Source organism: Lampris incognitus, chromosome 8 (assembly GCF_029633865.1).
Source record: "Lampris incognitus isolate fLamInc1 chromosome 8, fLamInc1.hap2, whole genome shotgun sequence".
Classification (NCBI taxonomy): Eukaryota; Metazoa; Chordata; class Actinopteri; order Lampriformes; family Lampridae; genus Lampris; species Lampris incognitus.
This window is the reverse complement of record NC_079218.1, coordinates 33967374-33993436: the sequence shown is the minus strand read 5'-3', so window position 1 is coordinate 33993436 and position 26063 is coordinate 33967374. Positions and strand designations below refer to the sequence as shown.

The window sequence follows — 26063 nt, the reverse complement described above, 5'->3', positions numbered from 1 at the left end:
CATGCAAGCAGACAGTTCTTGTAAATGTAAATATAAGAATGAGACATTCACATGAATGATCTGTTCTTAAAACAGAATAGCTTGTATAAAGTTTTTTTTAAATACATTGTTCTTCCGTGAAATAAGCATGTGACCTGTTTTGACCCCGCCTCTCAAAGAACCGGAATTGAGAATCGTTAAGAACTGGAATCAAAAAGCACAATCGGAATTGGAATCAGAAACATTCAATCCAAACAATGTCCAACCCTACCGGTGAGAGACGCGGGAGACAAGTACCACAAGCCAGCATGTGGTACCAAAGAGTCTGGTTCCTTGTTTCCTTGAGTATTTCCATGACCACCCGCTGAGTGGGCACCTAGGCCGACTAAAGACCCTTGAGGATTCTTGAGGTGGCCTGTTGGCCATCTGTCTGAAAGGATGTGTGGACCGATGTCAAGTGCTGTCTCACCTGCCAGTCCTACAAGATGGTGCCGTGGACAGTAGCCTTGGTTCTGTGCTCTCTTGTACTTTTGTTGTTTTTGTTTATTTAGTTTCCAGCACCCACTCACTGATCACATACAGCAGGGAAGACATTTTAAGCCTCCAACTGTCGACCGGACAAATTGAACAGACTTTTTTACTGACTTTAATTGAACATTTTAACAAAAGTCTTGCTGAGATCTTGATCGGTACAGCCCTGTGTGGACTACAACAAAGATGCCAAAGGGGTAAGTGAGCCGGTGCACTCATGAAACTACGATAGCAGGGATTTAGAACTGCATTCCCGTCAATCCACCTGGTGAATATCTGCTCTCTGGCCAACAAGATGGACGAGTTGCTACTCCTAAATGGAAAAAACTCAAGACTTTTCCAGATCTTCTGCTCTGTGCCTCACTGAAATCTGGCTTAGTGAGCAAACAGTACACTTCATCTGCCACAGTTCCAGCTCCTCCAGGCGGACTGCGAAACGGAGCTAACGGGGGGAAAAAATGGGGTGGCGGCATATGCTTCTACATAAACGAAGGTTGACCTGTCACAGTGTTGATGAAATCATGCAGCCCTCACTTAAGAGACATTTTTCATTGACTGTAAACCATTTTATTCACCGTGGGAATTTTCATCATTTATTCTGGTCGATGTCTATATCCCACCCCAGGTCTGTGTTAAAGAGGCATTAAAACACCTGGTTGATCAAATTACAAACATGGTGTGCAAATATCCAGACTCCCTACTCATTATCCTTAGGGATTTTAACAGAGCAAACCTCAGCCAAGAACTGCCAAAATACAGACAGCATGTTAAACATCCCACCAGAGACAAAAACACTCTGGATCATTGCTACACAATATAACAGAACGCATATCGCTCTGTCCTCCATGCAGCCCTGGAACTCTCTGATCACTGTTTGATTCATCTTATCCCAACCTACACGCAGAAACGAAAATCTGCAAAGCCCGGGGTTAAAACTGTGAGGAAATGGACCAATGAGTCAAAACTGGAGCTCCAGGTCTGCCTTGACTGCACTGACTCGAGTGTTTTTGAGGATGCATCTACAGACCTGGACGAACTTATTGACACTGTGACATCTTACATCAGCTTTTGTGAGGACATGTGTGCGCCAAACAAAACTTTCTGTACCTTTAACAACAATAAGCCCTGGTTCACAGCAAAACTCAGGCAGCTTCATCAGGCGAAAGAGGAAGCCTACAGGAGTGGAGATAAAATCCAACATAACAAAGCCAGAAATACACTCACAAAGGACTATCAGCGTGGCAAAAAGGTGTTACTCTGAAAGTTGGAAAAATAGGTTTTCTGCCAACGACCCATCATCTGTCTGGAGTCGTTTGAAAGACATTACCAACTGCAGGAGATCATCTCCCCCACACTGCAGGGAACCATCAACTGGCTGATGACCTAAATGGATTTTACAGCAGGTTTGAAAAGCAAACTTTCATACCCCTCACACTTTCCAGCCACAATACACAACCAACTGCACTCCCTGCCAGACACTGTCCCCTCCCCACTGAACCCCCACCCGCATTCAGGATCTGTGTTGAGGATGTGCACCAGCTCTTCCAGAGACAGAAGATCAGGAAGGCACTGTGCCTGGATGTCGTGTCATCCTCCTGTCTTAAAACGTGTGCTGACCAGCTGGCCCCCATTTTCACACCAATCTTCAACAGCTCACCAGAACTGTGTGAAGTCCCCTCCTGCTTCAACAGCTCCACTATCATCCTGGTCCCCAAGAAACTCTGTATCACAGGATTAAATGACTACAGGTCCATTGCCCTAATGTCTATGGTCATGAAATCCTTTGAGAGACTGGTGTTGGCCCACCTGAAGGAAATCACAGGCCCCCTGCTCGACCCCCTGCAGTTTGCCTACAGAGCAAACAGGTCAGTGGAGGATGCAGTCAACATGGGTTTGCACTACATCTTCCAACACCTTGACTCCCCAGGGACATATGCAAGGGTCCTGTTTGTGGACTTCAGCTCAGTGTTCAACACCATTGTCCCAGATATCCTCCACTCCCAACTCACCTGGCTTACTGTACCAGCCCCCATCTACCAGTGGATTAAAAACTTCCTGACAGACATGAGACAGCTGGTGAGGCTAGGGAAAATCACATCCAGCACCCGAACAATCAGCATTGGCACCCCCTAGGGATGTGTGTTCTCTCCTCTACTCTTCTCCCTCTACACAAATGACTGCACTTCAGGACTTGTCTGTTTAACTCTTGAAGTTTACAGATGACACAACCATCATTGGCCTTATCCGGGATGGTAACAAGTCTGCATATAGACAGGAGGTTAATCAGCTGGCCCTCTGGTGCGGCCATAACAACCTGAAGCTGAATACGCTCAAAACAGTGGCGATTACAGTGGACTTCAGGAGGGGTCTCCCAAAACTGCCCCCCTCACCATACTCAACAGCACGGGGTCTACAGTGAAAACCTACAGATTTCTGGGTTCCACAATCTCCCAGGTCCTAAGGTGGGCATCCAACATAGACACAATCATCAAAAAGGCCCAGCAGAGGATGTACTTTCTCCACCAGCTCAAGAAGTTCAACCTGCCTCAGGAACTGCTGATTCAGTTCTACACTGCAATGATCCAGTCTGTCCTCTGTACATCCATCACTGTCTGGTTTGGATCAGTCACCAAACAGGACAGGGACAGATTACAATGGACAGTTAAGTCTGCAGAGAAAAGCATTGGTGCCAACCTGCCCTCCATTCAGGACTTATACACCTCCAGACTCAGGAAATGGGCAGGCAACATCACTCCAGACCCATCACACCCTGGTCACAACCTGTTCCAACTCCTCCCCTCGGGTAGGCGCTAGAGAGCACTATACCCCAGAACAACCAGATATAAAAACAGTTTCTTTTCGCGAGCTGCCATTCAAATGAATGCTTAGCACTGTCAAATAAATTCAACTATTCTATATATACTGTACGCTTTGTCATGTACATCTACATCAGGCATGTATGTACATACCCTGCTAACATCTATTTCAGCATCTCTGATATATTCTCTGCACCATTGCACTTTATCACCTCTTATTTTGCCTATATAAGTCAATCCTTGTGTATATACGTATATCTGAAGATTGTTGTTGTAGTGCTGTTATTCTATGTTAAGTACACTGACAGCCACGAAACCAGAGTCAAATTCCATGTAGTGAGAACCTAAATGGCCAATAAACATGATTCTGATTTATATAGCCCCTCTCCAGGAGTCTGCTGTTATAATAGCATTCCATCAGTTCCAAGTTCTTGGGTCTTGTCCATGAATGTCTTGTTCCAGTAGCCCATTTGTCAACAGGTTGCCCTTGTTCCCCAACACCTGACACGGATCTTGTTAACCTGGGCGACGTCCAAGCTGGTATGTCTCTATTCATATTACACACTCATATCCAAGTTAGCTGGCCTTAATAGCATTAGGAGTCTAAGCTACAGACTCTTGCTGGAGACTTGACCCAACCGGGGTTTGAACCCCCAATCACCGACATTTTGTGTGTGTGTGTGTGTGTGTGTGTGTGTGTGTGTGTGTGTGCGCGCGCATCAAATAAATACTGGAAATTAGAAAAGAGTACTCCTAATTTCCAGTACTTGAACAGGGAAAAAGAAATGTACGTCCCTAATACAAACAACTACACTAAAATAAACCTGATGCCACAAATGACAACTCACCCACCTTGAATAATAGTATTTTAACAGCTAAAAAGAAAACATAACAAAACACCTTGTTCTGTAGCCATACATTAAGCCATACATTAATTCCCTATGACTCACTACCGACAAATTCTATAATGTGTTGCTTTTTAAAATGAACAAAATGTTTGAGTAAAAACAGCACCAGTGAAAGTGCCAAAATGGTTCTCGATTCTAGCCGCATGTTTTCAACATTTTCTCTGACTAAAACTGGAAAACATGCTAGGACTTAAAAGGTTTACCATGTAAAAAAAACAAGTCCATGAAACGCTCTGCTTTTTTTTTCCTTTTCCTTTTCCTTCCTATTTCCGCTCCTGCAGTTTCTATGGCAACTAACAGCCTTTCTGGTGGGAGTCTAGGTTAGGTTGTCTGCCAATGCACTCATGTCCATCAAATCCCTCATCTCTCCCCTTTTCTCACACACCACACGCACACTCACTCACTCACTCTCCAAGGCACAACGTGAGACACACAAACAGTTTCTATCTTTAATCTCACTCAATATTCTGATTTGGCTCAACTAATCATTGTAATTTCATGCTCGGAGGCAGCAGAAGGCAGAACACATGAGGTTCTGTCTCGGGAGTAAACACAGGAGTGCATCAGCAGACCGTCTGCTTCACCTATTGCGGATACCTCCATGTCCATTTCCCCATACTTCATCACAGCAGCAGTATTCACGATACACTGTCCCCCCCTTTACCATTCACCCTTTTGGAGAGCTAGGAGGACAGCTTTCCTTTCTCCCTCCGTTCTATTTACTCCGTGGTTCAGGGCTATGGACTTGGCTGTGTCAATGTTAGCGTTTATGCGTTTTGGTGTGTATTCCCTTCTCTTGCACTCTCATTCACTCACTAACACGCAGGCACCCACACACATATGCACAAATGACTGATAGAAGCTGATGTCAGCCGCAGTCTCACCTCCCAGTTAAGGAGGAGTAAGTCAGGATAAGTCAGCACGGAAGCAAGAAGAGCACTACACTCCGTTTGTTATTTCAATATCCAACAGTACATGTATTTATATTTGAGCATGACATCATCAGTTTTGTTGGGGGTTTTTCATGTCCTTGTGTGTATGTGTATGTGTGTGTGTATGTATGTATATAAATATATATAAATATATATATACATATATTTACGATAGCAAATGCTTTAACACTGCAAATTTAATTTACATTTACAATTTCTGATGAAAAGTTTTCTTTTCAACTCGATGTCAAGTGCATTGACACTGGTTGTATTCACGTTTTGCATGCCAATTAGTTTTCATTCTCGGTGCATCCTTTTTTTTCTTTACAATTTTAGACTAGTTTTGTTTTCAACTCAATGCACACTGTTATGAATTCACTGTTTATATGCAAATTAGTTTTTGTTCTCAATGCATTTCTTTCTTCTCTACAAGTTTAGACTAAAGTTCTGTTTTCAAATCAGTGCATACACTGCTGATATGAACTTACTGTTTATATGTGAATTAGTTTTCGTTCTCAGTGCATCTCGCTTAGCTTGGTCTGTAAAGAGTGACTGCATCTTGCTCGACCAGGGATGCTGCTGTCTCAGGCCAGCTCTCTCTCTCTCTCTCTCTTTTAGGGAGTTGTTCCTTATTCGATGAGAGGGTCTAAGGACAGGATGTTGTGTTGCTGTTAAGCCCACTGACGCAAATTTGTAACTTGTGATATTGGGCTATACAAATAAAATTGACTTGACTTTCTCACACACACCACACTTTTCTCTCTCCCTCTTTTCAGTTTCAATTGTGTGACCTGTCTAGTTTAGATGGTTGTGTTGCTGCTCTTTTTGATGACATTTTACAAAGTTTAAAATGAATTATTGAATTATTTTGTTAATAAATATTTCATGAGTAATGTAGTTTTTTGTCAAATTTTGTTTGGCATTAGTGAATAAAAATAAATGTTTACAGCGTGATCATGGGTTATAGAGGCTATTTTGCACAGATATGAATACAGGTGTGCCATGAGATTGTGGCTTGCCCTTTGGTGTGCCTTGGGCAGAAAAAGTCTGAAAACCGCTGGTATAGCCTACTCTATATTTCCCTTTACATGAACCTTTAAAGCCTGGCATATCATCCATACAATCTGGGAAGTTGTTATTTATCCAAAAAAGAAATAAAAAATAAAAAAGAGGAAACTTTTCCATTGAGGTGTGGGTCATTAGGCCTGGATAGGCAGTCATGGGAGCCGAGATGGGATAGGGTAAAATGTCCCTTACTTTTCTGAGCAAAAGGTGTCAACCCTGCTGACGGCCTGTCCAAGTTTGTATCTTTGCCACCTTCTTTTACTCTAGCTTGCATGTAGGGTGACCAGATGCCTTCAAACCATATGTGAGACAAATGGTGTGTTTGTGTGGGACAATGTGGAACACGTATAGGCATAGCCTACTGTAAATTAGGCCTACTGGCTGAATTTATTTTATGATGTTCTTTTTTTACACCTGATTAGTCGATTAAAAAAACACCACGGACACTCTTAATTCATGTAGCAGGCCTAAAACAGAGGGTGGGTGTGGGTGCCTTTAATCTATATATTAAGCTAAAACAGCATTGTCTTTGCCTTTTTGCTACATGTTTTGATGTTTAAAATCTTAGTGTTCCCATTGTCCTTTCTAAGGTTACATTGTTTTGTTGTTTTACAAAATGCACTTAAGTCAAACTCATGTTATTAATATCTTTTCTGTTCTTTTTTTCTCCATATTTTGCATTGAGGTAATCTAAAAGTAACTGAACTAAACATTACATTACTTTAATATTGTGCTACTTAGAGTAAGTTCCTGAAATACAATTTTCAATAGGTAATTTGTAATTTTAACAGAATGAATTTATAAAGTAACCCTCCCAACTCTGATTACAGCATAGAAGAATACATCTTCACCCCAACTGTATCTTCACTGTGAGAGAATGCAAAAGTATTTCAGAAAAAAAAAATCACACCATGAGCTTTAGGGGACTCCATAAACAGGCCATAACCACACGCATACACAAATTGCAACCCATTACTTCAACATTATCTCATTCACAAATGAAACAGCAGGAGGAGGCCGACAAAAAACAACAACAGCAACAACAACACATGAGGGGGTGCGGTTAGCAAGGCTAGGTAATGCGCTGACAGTCCGTGAGCAGGATGGAGCAAAAACAAAAAACAAAAAAAACTACTTAAGTATAAGGCAGCTAATGATCCCAAGCTGATCTCCTGGCTTAGAAGGCAGGAGGATTTTATTAGCCCCAAGGTTCAAAATAAAATACTTCAGATAATGAGTCACTCTTTTGTAAAATAAATAGTGCAGGAAGTAACATAATTGCCCAGTGTGCAATATTCACTAATAATAGATGGAACACAGGTTCTTTCTGGGACAGAGTGAGAAGCCATTTGTATATGCTATTGAGCTAAAGACTTGAACCCAGAGAAGAGTTAAGCTTGCATGAAGCAAAATCGACAACAGGAGGGAGCCTTGCAAAAATGGCCTTTGATATCCTGCTACAGCTGAAACTGCACATCTCACAGTTGAGAGGCCAGACATATGATGGGGCAGCAAACATCTACTACTACTACTACTTTCGGCTGCTCCCGTTAGGGGTCGCCACAGCGGATCATCTGTTTCCATTTCTTCCTGTCTTCTGCATCGTCCTCTGTCACACCAGCCACCTGCATGTCTTCCCTCACTACATCCATAAACCTCCTCTTTGGCCTTCCTCTTTTCCTCTTCCCTGGCAGCTCCATATTCAGCATCTTTCTCCCAATATACCCAGCGTCTCTCCTCCACCCATGTCCAAGTCATCTCAATCTTGCCTCTCTTGCTTTGTCTCCAAACCGTCCAACTTGAGCGGTCCCTCTAATATAATCGCTCCTAATCCTGTCCTTCTTCGTCACTCCCAGTGAAAATCTTAGCACCTTCAACTCTGCCACCTCCAGCGCTGCCTCCTGTCTTTTCGTCAGTGCCACTGTTTCCAAACCATGTAACATAGCTGGTCTCACAACCATCTTGTAAACCTTCCCTTTAACTCTTGCTGGTACCCTTCTGTCTCAAATCACTCCTGACACTCTTCTCCACCCACTCCACCCTGCCTGCACTCTCTCCTTCACCTCTCTCCTGCACTCCCCGTTATTTTGGACAGTTGACCCCAAGTATTTAATCTCATATGCCTTCATCACCTCCACTCCTTGCATCCTCACCATTCCACTGTCCTCCCTCTCATTCACGCATAGGTATTCCATCTTGCTCCTACTGACTTTCATTCCTCTTCTCTCCAGTGCATACCTCCACCTCTCCACTAGAGAGCATAATGTCATCCGCGAACATCAACGTCCATAATCGTCGACTCCTGCCTGATCTTGTCCGTCAACCTGTCCATCACCATTGCAAACAAGAAAGGGCTCAGAGCCGATCCTTGATGTAATCCCACCTCCACCTTGAACCCATCTGTCATTCCAACCGCACACCTCACCATTGTCACACATCTCTCATACATATCCTGCAATATTCCTACATATCCAAAGGAGATGAATCAAGTGCAACTAGACTTGGTATATATACGTGAAGACGTTACTAGCTTGGTCTAGTCAGAAAGGCACGAACTGAGGAAGCCTCTTGGATGAGAGGCGAAATGTCGTCACGGATATATACCAAGTCCAGTTGCACTTGATTCATCTCCTTTGGATAACCATGACCTGGATGAATGAGAACATTCACAGACACTCCTACATACTTCTCTGCAACTCCTGACTTCCTCATACAATACCACACCTCCTCGCTTGGCACCCTGTCTTATGCTTTCTCTAAATCTACAAAGACAATGCAACTCCTTCTGGCCTTCTCTGTACTTCTCAATCAACATTCTCAAAGCAAACATCGCATGTGTGGTGCTCTTTCGTGGCATGAAACCATACTGCTGCTCGCTAATCTTCACCTCTCCTCTTAACCTAGCTTCTATTACCCTTTCTCAAATCTTCATGCTGTGGCTGATCAACTTTATACCTCTGTAGTTGCTACAGTTCTGCACAACGCCCTTGTTTTTGAAAACTGGTACCAGTATGCTTCTTCTCCACTCCTCAGGCATCCTCTCACTTTCCAAGATTGTGTTAAACAATCTAGTTAAAAACCCCACTGCCATCTCTCCTAAACATCTCCACAGGTATGTCATCAGGACCAACGGCCTTTCCACTCTTCATCCTCTTCATAGCTGCCCTCAGTTCCTCCTTGCTAATCCCCTGAACTTCCTGATTCACTATCCCTACATCATCCAACCTTCTCTCTCTCATTTTCTTCATTCATCAGCCCCTCAAAGTATTCCTTCCACCTTCTCACCACACTCTCCTCACTTGTCAGCACATTTCCATCTCTATCCTTGATTGCCCTAACTTGCTGCACATCCTTTGCAGCTCAGTCCCTCTGTCTAGCCAATCAGTACAAGTCCTTTTCTCTTTCCTTAGTGTCTAACCTCTCATACAACTCACCATATGCCTTTTCCTTTGCCTTTGCCATCTCTCTCTTCGCTTTATACTGCATCTCCTTGTACTCCTGTCTACTTTCTTCATCTCTCTGACTATCCCACTTCTTCTTTGCCAACCTCTTCCTCTGTATAATTTGCTGTACTTCCTCATTCCACCACCAAATCTCCTTGTCTTCCTTCCTCTGTCCTGATGACACACCAAGTATCTTCCTAGCTGTCTCCCTCACTATTTCTGCAGTGGTTGCCCAGCCATCGGGCAACTCTTCACTACCACCCAGTGCCTGTCTTAACTCTTGCCTGAACTCCACACAACAGTCTTCCTTCTTAAACTTCCACCATTTGCTCTTTGGCTCTGCCTTCACTCGCTTCCTCTTCTTGGTCTCCAAAGTCATCCTACAGACCACCATGTCCATTGAAGTCCGCTGCAATCACCAATCTCTCCTCCTTGGGTACCCTCTCCACCATGTCATCCAACTCACTCCAGAATTCTTCTTTCTCTTCCATCTCACACCCAACTTGTGGGGCATATCCGCTGATAACATTCAGCAATACACCTTCAATTTCCAGCTTCATACTCATCACTCTGTCTGACACTCTCTTCACCTCCAGCGCACTCTTGACATACTCTTCTTTCAGAATTATGCCTACCCCATTTCTCCTCCCATTCACACCATGGTAGAAGAGTTTGAACCCACCTCCGATACTCCTGGCCTTACTCCCCTTCCACCTGATCTCTTGCACAAACAGTATGCCTACCTTTCTTCGTTCCATCCTATCAGCCAGCTCTCTCCCTTTACCAGTCATAGTGCCAACATTCAAGATGGGGCAGCAAACATGAGTAGCAGTATTCATGGAGGGCAGACTATCCTGTGCAGGGTCCAACATTTAGCTTCATATGTCCACTGTAGTCCACACTGTGTTAATATTGTGGCCAAGATTATAATTTTAGCTTGATCTGTTGTCAGAACCTCTAGATTTAGTAAATTAATTAGTACATTTTGCCCACCTGTCTGGAATAAGTAAATCCCTTTTCAGTGAAGTCAATGGTAAATTGACTGCATTTATACAGCACTTTTCTAGTCTAGTCAACCACTCGAAGCGCTTTACAATGTATGCCTCACATTTACCCATTCACACACACATTTATCCACTGATGGCAGAGGCTGCCATGCAAGCTGCCAACCTGCTCATCAGGAGCAGTTAGGGGTACAATATCTTGCTCAAGGACACTTCGACATGCTCTCTGGAGGAGCCAGGGATCAAACCAGCAACCTTCCAATTACTTGACGACCTACTCTACCTCCTGAGCCATGCTACCCAAAGTAGGGACTTCAATGGCTGCAAAATCATCTTCCTTGAAGATAGTCTGTCTGACAAGATGGCTTGTTTGCACACCAGCCATCAAGTCTGTACTCAGCCAGTATGAAAGGGTCCTCAGAGCTCTTGTAGAGATGGCATCCAGTAGTATGACGGATACTACATCTAGGGTTAGTGGTCTTCATGAAGCATTCCTTAAGTGAAACACAGTTCTGGGGCTCATGATGGCAGAAGGATGTTATGGTGGACCTGGAAGTCCTGAATGCCTCCATTCAAAGGGAACACCACAGTCTCTGGTATGATGATGGGTGTGAAGCATGTGATGAATGGTTTGGGCAAGAAAAGAACAGAGAAGCAGTTCCAGAAATTGTACATGCAAGCCCATAATGTTGTCTCGTGATTTGAGCTACCTCATATCTGCCAACCCCCAAAATGATTTCCAGGACTGGCTGAGCCTTACATGCTTCTCTAGAGGCTTTCCACAGAATTCAGTACTTCAGAATGGTTGACACAGTAACTCTGTAGCTTACACAGCACTTTGATCAACCAGGCATTCATTCACCCCAGAGTCTTGAGAAGGTCTTCATCACTAGAGAGGTAGATGATGCAGTTAGGAGCTACCCAGAGTTGGACCAGGGAACTTTGGCAAATGATAATTTTAGGATACATAAATTCCTTGGAGTCCACATCAGCGAGGGCCTCTCCTGGACATCAAACACCCAGGCCCTTGTGAAAAAGGCCCAACAATGCCTGCATTTCCTGAGGAGGCTGAGAAGCGCCCATCTATCCCCCAAAATTCTCACCAACTTCTACCACTGCACCATAGAGAGCATCTTGACCAGCTGCATCTCAGTGTGGTATGGCAACTGCACATCAGTAGACCAGAAAGCTCTGCAGCAGGTCATCAAGGCGGCCCAGCATGTCACCAGCACCCAGCTCCAAGCCATAAAAGACATTTATTACAAACGCTGCCTTCGAAGGGGTCTCAGCATCAGCAGAGATCCCACCTACCCCAACCATGGACTGTTCTTCCCCCTGTGCTCTGGGAGAAGCTACAGGAGCCTCAGAGCCTGCACTACCAGGCTCAAAAACAGTTTCTTTCCCCAAGCTGTTACCCATCTGAGCCTGGCTATCCACTGACTGTCTGTAAATATATTTGTATGTGTGCTTTTTTTTTTTACATTAGCTTTTAGTCTTCATCTGTATAGATCTTACACTATGTTTGTCTTTGTCTGTATTGCACTGTTTGGCGAAGCCGCAGCCCTCATTTCATTTTTACATATGTGCCTGCAATGTGATGCCCCGATAATTGGAGCACACCACCCGATCCCCCTTTTTAAATATGGGAACCACCACTCCAGTCTGCCACTCCACAGGTACTATCCCCGACCTCCACACAACACTGAAGAGGTGTGTCAGCAAAGACAGCCCAACAATGTCCAGAGCCTTCAGCATCTCAGGGAGCGGTAGCGACCATGGTTCTCTACAGGAAAATGGTGGATTGATCCCTCCGGGTTGGGGATGAGTTGTTGCCTCAACTGACGGAGTTCAAGTATCTAGGGGTCTTGTACATGAGTGAGGGCAGGATGGAGTGGGAGATTGACAGGTGGATTGGTGCAGCATCAGCAGTCATGCAGATGTTGTACCGGACCATTACAGTGAAGAGGGAGCTGAGCCGGAAGGCAAAGCTCTCAATTTACCAGTCAATCCTCGTTCCAACCCTAACCTATGGTCATGAGCTTTGGGCAGTGACCGAAAAGGTGAGATTGCAGATACAAGCGGCTGAAATGAGTTTCCTCTGTAGAGTGTCTTGGCTCAGCCTTTGAGATAGGGTGAGGAGCTCGGACATCTGGAGGGAGCTTGGAGTAGAGCCTCTGCTCCTTCACATCGAAAAGAGCTAGTTGAGGTGGTTCGGGCATCTGATTAGGATGCCCGCTGGGTGCCTTGCTTTGGAGGTTTACCAGGCATGGCCAACTGGGAGGAGACCCCGGGGTAGACCTAGAACTCGCTGGAGGGACTACATGTCCAATCTGGCCTGGGAATGCCTTGGGATCCCCCAGGAGGAGCTGGAGGGTGTTGTTGGGGAGAGGGACATCTGGAGTGCCCAACTTAGCTTGCTGCCACCACGACCTGACCCCGGAGAAGTGGCTGAAGATGAATGAATGAATGAACGAATGAATGAACATGTGCCTGCACATTATTTTTAATGACAATAAATTGAACTGAATTGAATAACTAAGATAAACTCGAAGACATTGCCACTTTTTTCAGTCCAAAAATGCTCCTAGGTAGATACTTTTAGTTAATTGTACCAGCTGGTCCACCTGCAGACAAGGAGGCAAGCAAAAACTCTTCCTTTAGAGATGTGCCTCCATATATTGGCAGGTGCACCTGTTGATGCTGCCGTCAAAGTATGTATACAGCAACTACACAAATGTTGTGGAAATAAAAAAGAAAATGGTGCCAGAGGTCGGAATCCCTCTTCAAGCAAGTTGAGATCCTCCTGAGACATCTGCTTGAGGTTCTTTCTTCTTCAGCACATGCTAAGTGAAGTTTCAGAGCACTCTGAAGTTTGAAAACCTGGCTAAGAACCACCATGGCCCAAAACAGGCCGAATCATGTTGCACCCCTGGCGCAGCGCAGCATAGTTGAAAAGAGGTTGGAGTAGGATGAATACATTATAAAGAGTCGGAGTTTGGGCGAGCTTCGACTTGGCCTATCAAATCAGCTCCTCTCATACCCTTTAAATGTGATGTGGAGCAGCATTAACATTTTGGTACTGGATGAAGAGGGAAGCCCCTTAGTTAACTGAATGTAAGGCTATGAAAAGCCTTTCCTGTACTGTCGCAGTCTTCCAATCAAATACTCAATTCCTATAGATTGTGACAAAACTAAATACAATATGTGGCTAATTTGAAGCAGCACACAAGAAGATCATTTTTTAGGAGCCTGGCTGATATGTTTAATGAATTGCCCACAGTGTTCTCATGTTATGTACAATACAGAGATTGGCAGCTGACAACCCAACTTGGCGAAGTCCTCATCTGTCTGGCACAATAGGATGTACTTATGAGTTCAAACTGTCTATAGCCAAGATTATTGTGAGTTTTCCATCCGTCATGTGAGTGTAAACTCACCATAATGCACATTTTTGGGCCAGATCTACTAACATTATGCCCCAGTGCAAACAATCTTAAGGCATTAAATAACAACACATTAACAGCACAAATACCAACACAAATGTGTGGATTTTTTTTTTTTTTTGCGCATCAGCCACATTTCACAGAGCAGAGAAGGAACCATAGGATACAGAAAGGAAGACAAGCTTTTTTCCTACAACATGTGTAAGTTCATTTTACAATGAAAGACAAAGTGAAGGTATTACCTGCCAAGTTACATGTGACGGAAGAATTCAAATATCTGGAACTATGAACCACATGGAGTCATTGCAATCCCAACAATAATGAAACTCTTGGCCACAATTTGGCATCAATATATGATGCTCAAGGTCCCCTTCAGACAGCATTATCAGTCATGCTGTTGCAAATCCTTATAAAGCATTAATGTGAAGACTGCACACTCATATATGGTTTCAAAATTAATGTGGTGTTCTCAACAGGAGTTTTATAATAAAGCAGAGTAAAACCCATCAGGATACCATGGTCAGCATTAGATGGACACAGTGATTGAGCATGGAAAGTGAAGGAGTGACTTATGAATACATATTTTGAGGTGATGTAGCTGTGCTTTGTGCTAAGAGAGTGAAGGTCCATAAAGAAGCATTAGGATTTGTTTTTGAGAGCAGAGTTGTTGAAATGGTCACATGAACATATAAATTTCACCGTTTGCTTCTAATGGCCATCTCACAATAATATTTACAATCTATAATCCCAGTTGAAATGTATGTATCCGTGCTAAATAATCCAGGTAAGGGAATCATAGAAAGTTTAATCAGTTCATCTGAACACAACGTTTATTGAGGGAAATGTTTCATCACTCATCTAATTGACCTCTTCAGTCTAAACTGACTGCAGGTATCCCCACCCTTATAAGCAATACAATGGCATAACGGCTGAAAACAACGATCGGTTCCATATGCAAATAGGCGTGACTATTAACCAGAGTTACAATGGCAATGTGTACTATTCACAGTGGATTGGGGAATACTTGCAATCACAGCATTGTAAGATGGCGACAGATCTAGTCTTAGGTCCCCCCTTCGGTTCAGGGATGGTCGTTCACTCTTCACATAAATGGCCTTACACTCCCTGTTCAAACCAGCGTTCCTCCCTATCAAGAATGTGCACATCCTCATCCTTGAAATAGGGGCAACTGGTCTGTAGATGGGTGTAGAATGTGGAGTCCTGACCTGGCCCACATTAAACAGGCCATGGTTAAGTATGGTTATCCTAACTGGGCATTTCAACAGTGCAGCAGCCAATCGAAGAGAGATCGAAGAAGGACAACAGCTGTCTAAGCGTAAACCAGTGGTTATTCCATATTTGGCAGAAGTGTCGGAACAGTCGAGACATGAATTTTCCAAACACCACATCTCAGTTGCTTTCAAAACCCAAAACATGCTGTGCCAGAAGCTGGTCCACCCCAAGGATCGGGTCACCCGGCACAAACAGAGCAATATAGTGTATGCTGTTAAGTGCCAGGAGTATGCCACTGTAGTGTTTATAAGGGTGGGGATACCTGCAGTCAGTTGAGACTGAAGAGGTCACCTAGATGAGTGATGAAACGTTTCCCTCAATAAAAGTTGTATCCAGATGAACTGATTCAACTTTCTGTGACCCAAGACAATTGAGACTTTCATTTTCATAATGTCTGCAGCCTTTAATGTCAATGAGAGTCTGCCTGAACTGACATATGAGTGTATTCATTCTCTTAAGAGAATCCACTCGGCTTCATATTGATCAAATCAACAAATAATCCTCGAAAGTAATTTTAATTTACTTCAACTAGAAATTTGGCCCAAGCTGGTACCACTGTTTACCTTCTAGGTTCATCCCTGCTTGAAGACATTTTCGGAAACGGCATGCTGGACAGTTCTTCCTGCGGATCTTATCAATGATGCAGTCATTTCTCCCTGCGCATAGGTAGTTGTGCTGTCCTGTAGGTAGGGGAGTATAAAGCAGATGGAGGCCAACAAAGAATGAAAGATAGATAAGTTAGATAGATAAGTTAGATAGATAAGTTAGATAGATAGATAGATAGATAGATAGATAGATAGATAGATAGATAGATAGATAGATAGATAGATAGATAGATAGATAGATAGATAGATAGATAGACAGATAGATAGACAGACAGACAGACAGACAGACAGACACAGACAGGGAGAGAAAGATGAAGTTACATGCATTAGGCATCTTAAATCATTTGAGAGGGATTAGCCCTCACACTGTGTATGGTGCCCAAACTGGTAACCTGTTTATTCTTGTTGCAGTTAAACTGCCAGACAGCCTCCCTCTAATGTGGTGACTTCTGTCAATAACTGTTTCCCCTGAACGCTTATTTAACCATTCCTACTTAACTACTGCCACATAAAAGTGTGAAGAATATCATTTTAAACGATTGATGTTTTTTAAACATCTTCAGCTGACACTGTTACATCGCTCACTAATACAGACAGGAAACGGGAAGGTGGTGATTATTTTTAAGGAAAAAAAAAGGTGTTTCTTTTCTTTTCCCCCATGGCATCTTAAGAGGCAGCCTTTTCATTTGCAAAACATTATAGGAATGATTGGACTTAGACATACATAGGTATATTACATATAAAGGCATTTACATGGTAAATGGTTAACAGTAAATGGATTGCATCTATATAGTGCTTTTCTAGCTGCAACAGCAACTCAAAGTGATTTACAATCAATGAATGCCTCACATTCACCCGCGTACGCGTGCGCACACACACACACACACACACACACACACACACACACACACACACACACACAAACACACACACACACAAACACACCCGATGACAGTGTCAACCATTCAAAGTGCCAACCAGCTCATCGGGAGCAGTTAGGGGTTAGGTATCTTGCTCAAGGACACCTTGACATTTTTGCAAGGAGGAGCCGAGGATGGAACTGGCAACCCTCCAGTTACCAGACGACCTGCTCTACCTCCTGAGACACTGTCGCACTGATTGTCGCCCACATTTATTATTACATCTATTTTATATGTGTGGACATAAACTGCCTGTTAAACAGAAAACCGAAACACAGAAGCCTTGACTACAGTAAAATATTAAGAGGTCCTGTATTAAAAATTGTGGCCAAACTATTATTACAGTAATTCTACTACTACTTTCAGCTGCTCCCATTAGGGGTCGCCACAGCGGATCATCCATTTCCATTTCTTCCCGTTTTCTGCGTCTTCCTCTGTCACATCAGCCACCTGCATGTCCTCCCTCACCACATCTGTAAACCTCCTCTTTGGCCTTCCTCTTTTCCTCTTTCCTGTCAGCTCCATATTCAGCATCCTTCTCCCAATATACCCAGCATCTCTCCTCCACACATGTCCAAACCATCTCAACCTTGCCTCTCTTGCTTTGTCTCCAAACCGTCCAACCTGAGCGGTCCCTCTAATATAATCGTTCCTAATCCTGTCCTTCTTCGTTACTCCCAGTGAAAATCTTAACATCTTCAACTCTGCCACCTCCATCTCCGCCTCCTGTCTTTTCGTCAGTGCCACTGTCTCCAAACCATATAACATAGCTGATCTCACTACCATCTTGTAAACCTTCCCTTTAACTCTTGCTGGTACCCTTCTGTCGCAAATCACTCCTGACACTCTTCTCCACCCACTCCATCCTGCCTGCTCTCTCTTCTTCACCTCTCTCCTGCATTCCCCGTTATTTTGGACAGTTGACCCCAAGTATTTAAACTCATATCCCTTCATCACCTCCACTCTTTGCATCCTGACCATTCCACTGTCCTCCCTCTCATTCAGGTATAGGTATTCCGTCTTGCTCCTACTGACTTTCATTCCTCTTCTCTCCAGTGCATACCTCCACCGCTCCAGGCTCTCCTCAACCTGCACCCTACTCTCACTACAGATCACAATGTCATCCGCGAACATCAACGTCCATGGAGACTCCTGCCTGATCGTGTCCGTCAACCTGTCCATCACCATTGCAAACAAGAAAGGGCTCAGAGCAGATCCTTGATGTAATCCCACCTCCACTTTGAACCCATCTGTCATTCCAACTGCACACCTCACCATTGTCATACTTCCCTCATACATATCCTGCACCACTCCGACATACTTCTCTGCAACTCCTGACTTCCTCATACAATACCACCCCTCCTCTCTCAGCACCCTGTCGTATGCTTTCTCTAAATCTACAAAGACACAATGCAACTCTTTCTGGCCTTCTCTATACTTCTCAATCAACATTATCAAAGCAAATGTCACATCTGTAGTGCTCTTTTGTGGCATGAAACCATACTGCTCCTTGCTAATTGTCACCTCTCCTCTTAACCTAGCTTCTATTACTCTTTCCCAAATCTTCATGCTGTAGCTGATCAACTTTATACCTCTGTAGTTGCTACAGGTCTGCACATCGCCCTTGTTTTTGAAAATTGGTACCAGTATGCCTGATCTTGTCCGTCAACCTGTCCATCACCATTGCAAACAAGAAAGGGCTCAGAGCCGATCCTTAATGTAATCCCACCTCCACCTTGAACCCATCTGTCATTCCAACCACACACCTCACCATTGTCACACATCTCTCATACATATCCTGCAATACTCCTACATATCCAAAGGAGATGAATCAAGTGCAACTAGACTTGGTATATATACGTGAAGACGTTACTAGCTTGGTCTAGTCAGAAAGGCACGAACTGAGGAAGCCTCTTGGATGAGAGGCGAAATGTCGTCATGGATATATACCAAGTCCAGTTGCACTTGATTCATCTCCTTTGGATAACCATGACCTGGATGAATGAGAACATTCACAGACACTCCTACATACTTCTCTGCAACTCCTGACTTCCTCATACAATACCACACCTCCTCGCTTGGCACCCTGTCTTATGCTTTCTCTAAATCTACAAAGACAATGCAACTCCTTCTGGCCTTCTCTGTACTTCTCAATCAACATTCTCAAAGCAAACATCGCATGTGTGGTGCTCTTTCGTGGCATGAAACCATACTGCTGCTCGCTAATCTTCACCTCTCCTCTTAACCTAGCTTCTATTACCCTTTCTCAAATCTTCATGCTGTGGCTGATCAACTTTATACCTCTGTAGTTGCTACAGTTCTGCACAACGCCCTTGTTTTTGAAAACTGGTACCAGTATGCTTCTTCTCCACTCCTCAGGCATCCTCTCACTTTCCAAGATTGTGTTAAACAATCTAGTTAAAAACCCCACTGCCATCTCTCCTAAACATCTCCACAGGTATGTCATCAGGACCAACGGCCTTTCCACTCTTCATCCTCTTCATAGCTGCCCTCAGTTCCTCCTTGCTAATCCACTGAACTTCCTGATTCACTATCCCTACATCATCCAACCTTCTCTCTCTCATTTTCTTCATTCATCAGCCCCTCAAAGTATTCCTTCCACCTTCTCACCACACTCTCCTCACTTGTCAGCACATTTCCATCTCTATCCTTGATTGCCCTAACTTGCTGCACATCCTTCGCAGCTCAGTCCCTCTGTCTAGCCAATCAGTACAAGTCCTTTTCTCTTTCCTTAGTGTCTAACCTCTCATACAACTCACCATATGCCTTTTCCTTTGCCTTTGCCACCTCTCTTCACTTTATGCTGCATCTCCTTGTACTCCTGTCTACTTTCTTCATCTCTCTGACTATCCCACTTATTCTTTGCCCGCCTATTTGAGAAGAGGTTGGCACAGAATTATTATTATTATTAATAATAATAGAATTACTATAATAGAATTTGCAAAGAATTACTATTATTACAGTAATTATTTAGAAGAAAACAAGCTCTTGTATGGCTGAGTCTGGGAAGTGTCATGTAAGTCTGACTGGTCTTGCAGTGACACATCCTTTTGGGTTTAACCACTGACCTTATCAGCCTAATAAAAAGGTTCGTTAAGGGGAGATCCTGTGAGTGTCACTGTCAGGCAGGCGGAGATACTTTTTTTTTTAATCTTATATGCTTTCTTTCTAATGTTCTTAAAAGGCACTGAAAGATCACTTTTGAATGTTCTATTCTGGCAACTACTATTATTTGTAATGAGAGCTTAGATGCGCAATCATGACTGAAGTGAAAGATTATTCATCCCAAACCTACCTAGGTCCTTAATATCTGCTTCTTTATTCATCGAGTATAGGGGAAAAAAACTGTGTGAGGGCAATGACAAAGGAAGACTCACCACCATCACCATGAATCATGTCAGTGGGAGTAAATCCATGTGTTCTTGCAACATTTTCAATTCAATTAAAATCATATGTGAAGGCAGAACTGACAAACCAAATTACCAAAACAACTACTGCATAAGACCTTTTAATGCACTTTCAACTCAAACACAAAATTGACTATAAAATTTGTTTTAGTTCTATTTCTGTTGTTATTGAAACATATTTCTGCAGGAAAAGACAAGTGAGCACACCCAGATTCTCATGGCTAACATTCAGAGGCACAGTCTTCGTACGCATGGAGACTCTCAGGCTCATGACTGCTTATCTGAGAGTTTAAAACACTGACAACCACCATTGTAGTTCAATTTATAATTAATTCATCTTCAGCCGCTTCTCTGGGGCCGGGTCGCGGTGGCAGCAAGCTAAGTAGGGCACTCCAGATGTCCCTCTCCCCAGCAACACCCTCCAGCTCCTCCTGGGAGATCGCAAGGCATTCCCAGGCCAGACTGGACATGTAGTCCCTCCAGCGAGTTCTGGGTCTACCCCGAGGTCTCCTCCCAGTTGATCGTGCCTAGAAAACCTCCAAAGGAAGGCGCCCGGGAGACATCCTAATCAGATGCCCGAACCACCTCAACTGGTTCCTTTCAACGCGAAGGAGCAGAGGCTCTACTCCGAGCCCCCTCCAGATGTCTGAGCTCTTTACCCTATCTCTAAGGCTGAGCCCAGACATCCTACGGAGGAAACTCATTTCAGCTGCTTGTATCCGCGATCTCACCCTTTCGGTCACTATCCAAAGCTTATGACCATAGGTGAGGGTTGGAATGAAGACTGACTGATAAATTGAGAGCTTTGCCTTCCAGCTCAGCTCCCTCTTCATGCTCCAGTACAACGTCTGCATTACTGCTGATGCTACACCAATCCGCCTGTCAATCTCTCGCTCCATCCTACCCTCACTCGTGAACAAGACCCCGAGATACTTGAACTCCTTCACTTGAGGCACCGACTCATCCCCAACCCAGAGGGAACAATCCACCATTTTCCGGTAGAGAACCATGGCCCCAGACTTGGAGGTGCTGACTCTCATCCCGGCCATTTTACAGTCAGCTGCAAACCGCCCTGGTGTGCATTGGAGGTCGCGTTCTGATGAAGCCAACAAAACCACATCTGCGAGGAGCAGAGATGCAATTCTGAGGTTCCCAAAATGGACACACTCCTCACCTTGGCTGCATCTTGAAATCCTGTACATGAATATCACAAACAGAATTGGAGACAAGGGACAAGCTTGGCGGAGTCCGACACCTACCGAAAACGTGTCTGACTTTGTGCTGAGAATAAGGACACAGCTCTCACTTTGGTAATACAAGGACCAGATGGCTTGTAGCAACTGCCCCGGTGCCTCATATTCCCACACTACCCCCCACAGAGTGCCCCGGGGTACACCTTGTAAGCCTTCTCCAAGCCCACAAAACACAAGTAGACTGACTGGTCAAATTCCCATGCCTCCCTCAACAGTTCCACAAGGGTAAAGAGTTGGTCCGTTGTTCCACGGCCATGATGGAATCCGCATTTTTCTTCCTGGGTCCAAGGTTCAACAAACGGTCGGCGCTTCCTTTCCAGCAACCTAGAGTAGACTTTCTCAGGGAGGCTGAGCAGTGTGATGCCCCGATAATTGAAGCACACCCTCCGGTTCCCTTGTATGCTTGTACCATTTCTGATATAATTTTTAATTAATGAATTAATTATTGCTCTGGGTTTGCACAGCTGGCAATAAATGGCCCACATCTGCACAAGCCCGGCAACAGGTAGGTGGTCGACGACCCTTTCGTTGGGGATCACTGTTCTACAGAAAGCTGCCACAAGAGTTTAACTGACACTAATAAGGAGCGTAAGGCACTCTTTTCTCAAATTCTTGCACTAATTAACAGTCATTTTCAGAATAGATTTTATGATTCATTTATTGGTTTTTAAACCCTTTCATGGACTTGCTTGTAAGTATATATGGACTTGCTTGTAAGTATATAGGTTTGGTCATGGTAGAGCCCTCAGATCTGTAGACTGACTTGGCATAGCTTCCCCCAAAACAAGGAAGAATAGCTATTTAGTCTACTCTTGGCTCCTTGTCTAGTCTAAAACTGGATCTGAGGGGAGCTAAAATCAACCATCTGTAAGTCTTTAAGTGTTAACCTGGAGCTTAACTTTAAGTCTTACCTTAAAGGCAGTTTTTTTTAATTCATCTTAACCAACTTAATTTATCATCTTTTACTGTAACGTGATTTTTCTCCTACTTTTATTCTGTATGTTCTTTTAATTTGCTCATGTATAAAGCTTTTTAATGTATGAAATGTGTCTCATTATAAAAGTTGAATTCACTGATTGAATAATAATTTGAGTGACATTTCCCCAGCTGTACCAGCGATTTTTACTAGCAACAATTCCAGGTATGAGACTCACTTCCCTGATCTTTTGGCAACCATCACACTCTTTTTAAGTAAGTGACTGAATGAAGTGACTAAATACCCAACTGCTGACTTGGTTACTCTGGATGCAAGCATCTACCTCATGTAGAATACATCACTAAATTGCTAAAAAGTTCCCCTTTAGGTTAGCTATGAGGGATGATGTTAGCTAATTTGCCACATCAGTTATCCATGCTATAGCAGTTCCCCCAAAACAATAAACCAAGAGGCTTTATAAATTCTCTCAATGCAATAAATAATCTTCTTGATTGAAAACAGCTTGGTTTCATTTATTATACAAGCAACCTGTTTAGGTCAGTTTTGAAAATAACTTATGGTTGAAAAAAAACAACAACATTATAGTTATGTACAGTGATTTAAGAATCATCCAAGACAACATGATCAGCCTGTACACAAAGTGAGAAGATTCTGCCTGATTATGGGAAACTGCCATGACCAAAAGAAGGCCAACTTAAATGTAAAATTGTCATTTGTGCCACTACAAAATACCCTACGGGGCCATAAACCAGCTTATCTCTGATGTCTGAACTATCACAGGTCAGTGAGACTGAGTTTGATGCAGCTTTCTGAAGTTAAGGGCATTCATTAATACTGTTTGTACCTGAGAGTACTGAAAAAAAAATGCTGTCCAGTTTGATTGACTATATCAATATGGCTGACATTCTCAGGATTGCTTTTCTTCCTTAAAGCTTTGGTCAACACTGATAAAAATTTACATTTTCTAATTTAGTGTCACTCGAGTTGAGTATTGTTTTTATCATCCACTAAAGTCTGAGATTTCCAAAATTAAAGTAACTTTAATAACATGTAGCTCTCTCTCTCTCACACACACACACACACACACACACACACACCCACACACACCACACACACAAACATTTCACAATTTCTCAATTTTCCGCTTGCCGTAGGCCAAATGTGGGTAGTAACCTCGCCGTTCATTCAATGTGATAGTAGCCTCACTTCAACTCATACAGTTTGACAAGGGGGATATATCAAGATTTTACTTTTTTTCCCCATTGTGCAATATGACATACAAAAGACGCCATCTATGTAACCAAGTCTTACGTATGAAAGTCTCCATTAATCGCATTAATCCCAGCAAAACTGCGCCTTTTCCGGGGCGAAATCCACTCTTAGCTTTTCTGTAGAAATACCAGATTCTAGTAGTTGCATCAAATTTCCTTTACACCAAATGATAAGCAAAAAACAGCTAAATGAGAAAATGCTCGTCTAGGCTGACCGTACTTTTAACGGGAAAGGGAATGCTGATACATTATGAAAACCAGTAAACCATCTCAATCGAGTGGAACTAGTGGCTAAGCTAAATGATGCTTTAGCAAAAATCATGGGCAAGGACAGACAAAGAAATTATGGATTCATCATGCTGGCCCCACAAATTTATTCATTAGCGCTGCAACCTGTGTCATATTATGCTACATGAAAAATGCATTTTTTGCTCCCCGCAGATGGGATGAGTAGTATGAAACACTTGCCAATTGTTAAACGAATGTTCCGAGAAAAATAAAATGTTTGGCATGTTTATGCTTTCACACAAAAAACGACCACAAAACTGTAAAAAGAGAGTTGATCCTTATATGATTGAAATTACTGAAATTGAAATTGCAGCATACAATTAGTCATGGGGTGTTCAAACTCCATATAAAGGCAGTGAATATATTGGACACCTCTTAGGGATGTGAATCAGATAGCAGCCTGAGTGAGAACTGCCCGCTGTAGCTGTATTACTGCTGGAGAGGAAAGCCAGGGCAAAGACCAGCATAAAGCAGCCATCTGTGAGAGCAACCAGGCCATCTAAAACCTCCTGATATCCCCTCTCTATAATCCTGCACTGAGCTGCTAACAAGGATTTTTGTGGAGACCACCAGCACTGGTTGGCAAGGTTCCAGGCAAAAGATTTCCTAACACTATCTTGAGTTCTGAATCAATCATACTTTTTTTTTTAGCTGTGTGTGGTGTCTATCACTAGCACATACCCAAAGTTTATACTGTTCCCTGTCACTTGGCATGGCTTCCCTGGTATGAGAGCTTAAAATAAGACAGTAGTTAGGCAACATAGCACTGAAATGGATTACTGAATAACATAACTTACTGCTAAACTATCAGGTTAATGATATCATGATGTGATACTGTGACATTATTTTACATCTGGCCTCATCATTTTTGTATATTGCAAATAGTAAGTCAAGAGTTCGCACTCAAATGCTTTCAGCTGATATTAGTAGAAAGGGAGAACATACATTCTGTGTTGTTAATTCTCATTTATTTATATCTGCTTCATCCATTTCAGGGTGATGGGGAATGTAGTCTATCCCAGCAGGCATTGGGCAGAAGGCAGGTAGACACCCTGGACAGATCACCAGTCCATCAAAGGGCTCTCAGGCACTATCATTTAGAAACAAGTCATACTAATGGGCAATTTAGAGTCTCCAATTCACTGAACATGCATGACTTTGGAATGTGGAAGGAAATGGCAGTGCATAGAGGAAATCTTTGTAAACACAGGAAAACATGCTAACTAGGACCCTCTTACTGTGAGGCAACAGGGCCAACCATGAAGCCACTGAATTTCTAAAGTTTAACAGGGGAAAATAATATGCAAGGTAGATATCATATCTTCTGCAGTTATGAGGCATATGATAGTAAGTGTAATCACATAAGCTGGAAATAATTTATAATATAGCCAACTAATGTAATTTATCACATGGCCAATTTATTGAACAAGAAATTGAATAAGAAAAATCCATCCATCCATTATCCAAATTGCTTATCCTCATCAGGGTCGCGGGGATGCTGGAGCTTATCCCAGCAGTCATTAGGCAGCAGGTGGGGAGACACCCGGGACAGGCCGCCAGGCCATTACAGCAGAAAAATCCAGGGAAACTGATTTTAACAATCTTAAATTCTGAGAAAAACATTAAGGATAGTTGACTTAGTTCTTAGTTCATTTTTGTTGGCTTTGTTCTCCTCACTACATGTTTTATTTATTTTTATTCATTTGCCTAATGTGTTCTGTGGAGTGTTTGTGTGTTTGAATGTTGCTACTGCTACACAACAATTGCCCCTCTGGGGACAAATAAAAACCTTCTTGACTTGACTTGACTTGACTTAGACAGGGGAAAAAATGGACCAAGTTTGGTTGGCAGACAGCAGGTTACCCTCTATTACATGAATCGGTGAAATCGCGACACACACTTCAAGTGTGTAAAACACAATACTAAAATACAGCAACAGGAAAAATA

General features: G+C 43.1%; 1 protein-coding gene across 1 annotated transcript in view; it reads right to left on the bottom strand.

Moving 5' to 3' along the window:
* LOC130116877 (glucocorticoid receptor-like) overlaps window positions 1-26063 on the bottom strand; it is a 159427-nt gene that overhangs the window by 31363 nt on the left and 102001 nt on the right. Inside the window, exon 3 of the mRNA XM_056284965.1 lies at window positions 15978-16094. Within this exon, the coding sequence (XP_056140940.1) occupies window positions 15978-16094 (117 nt within the window). The remainder of the gene's footprint in view (window positions 1-15977; window positions 16095-26063) is intronic.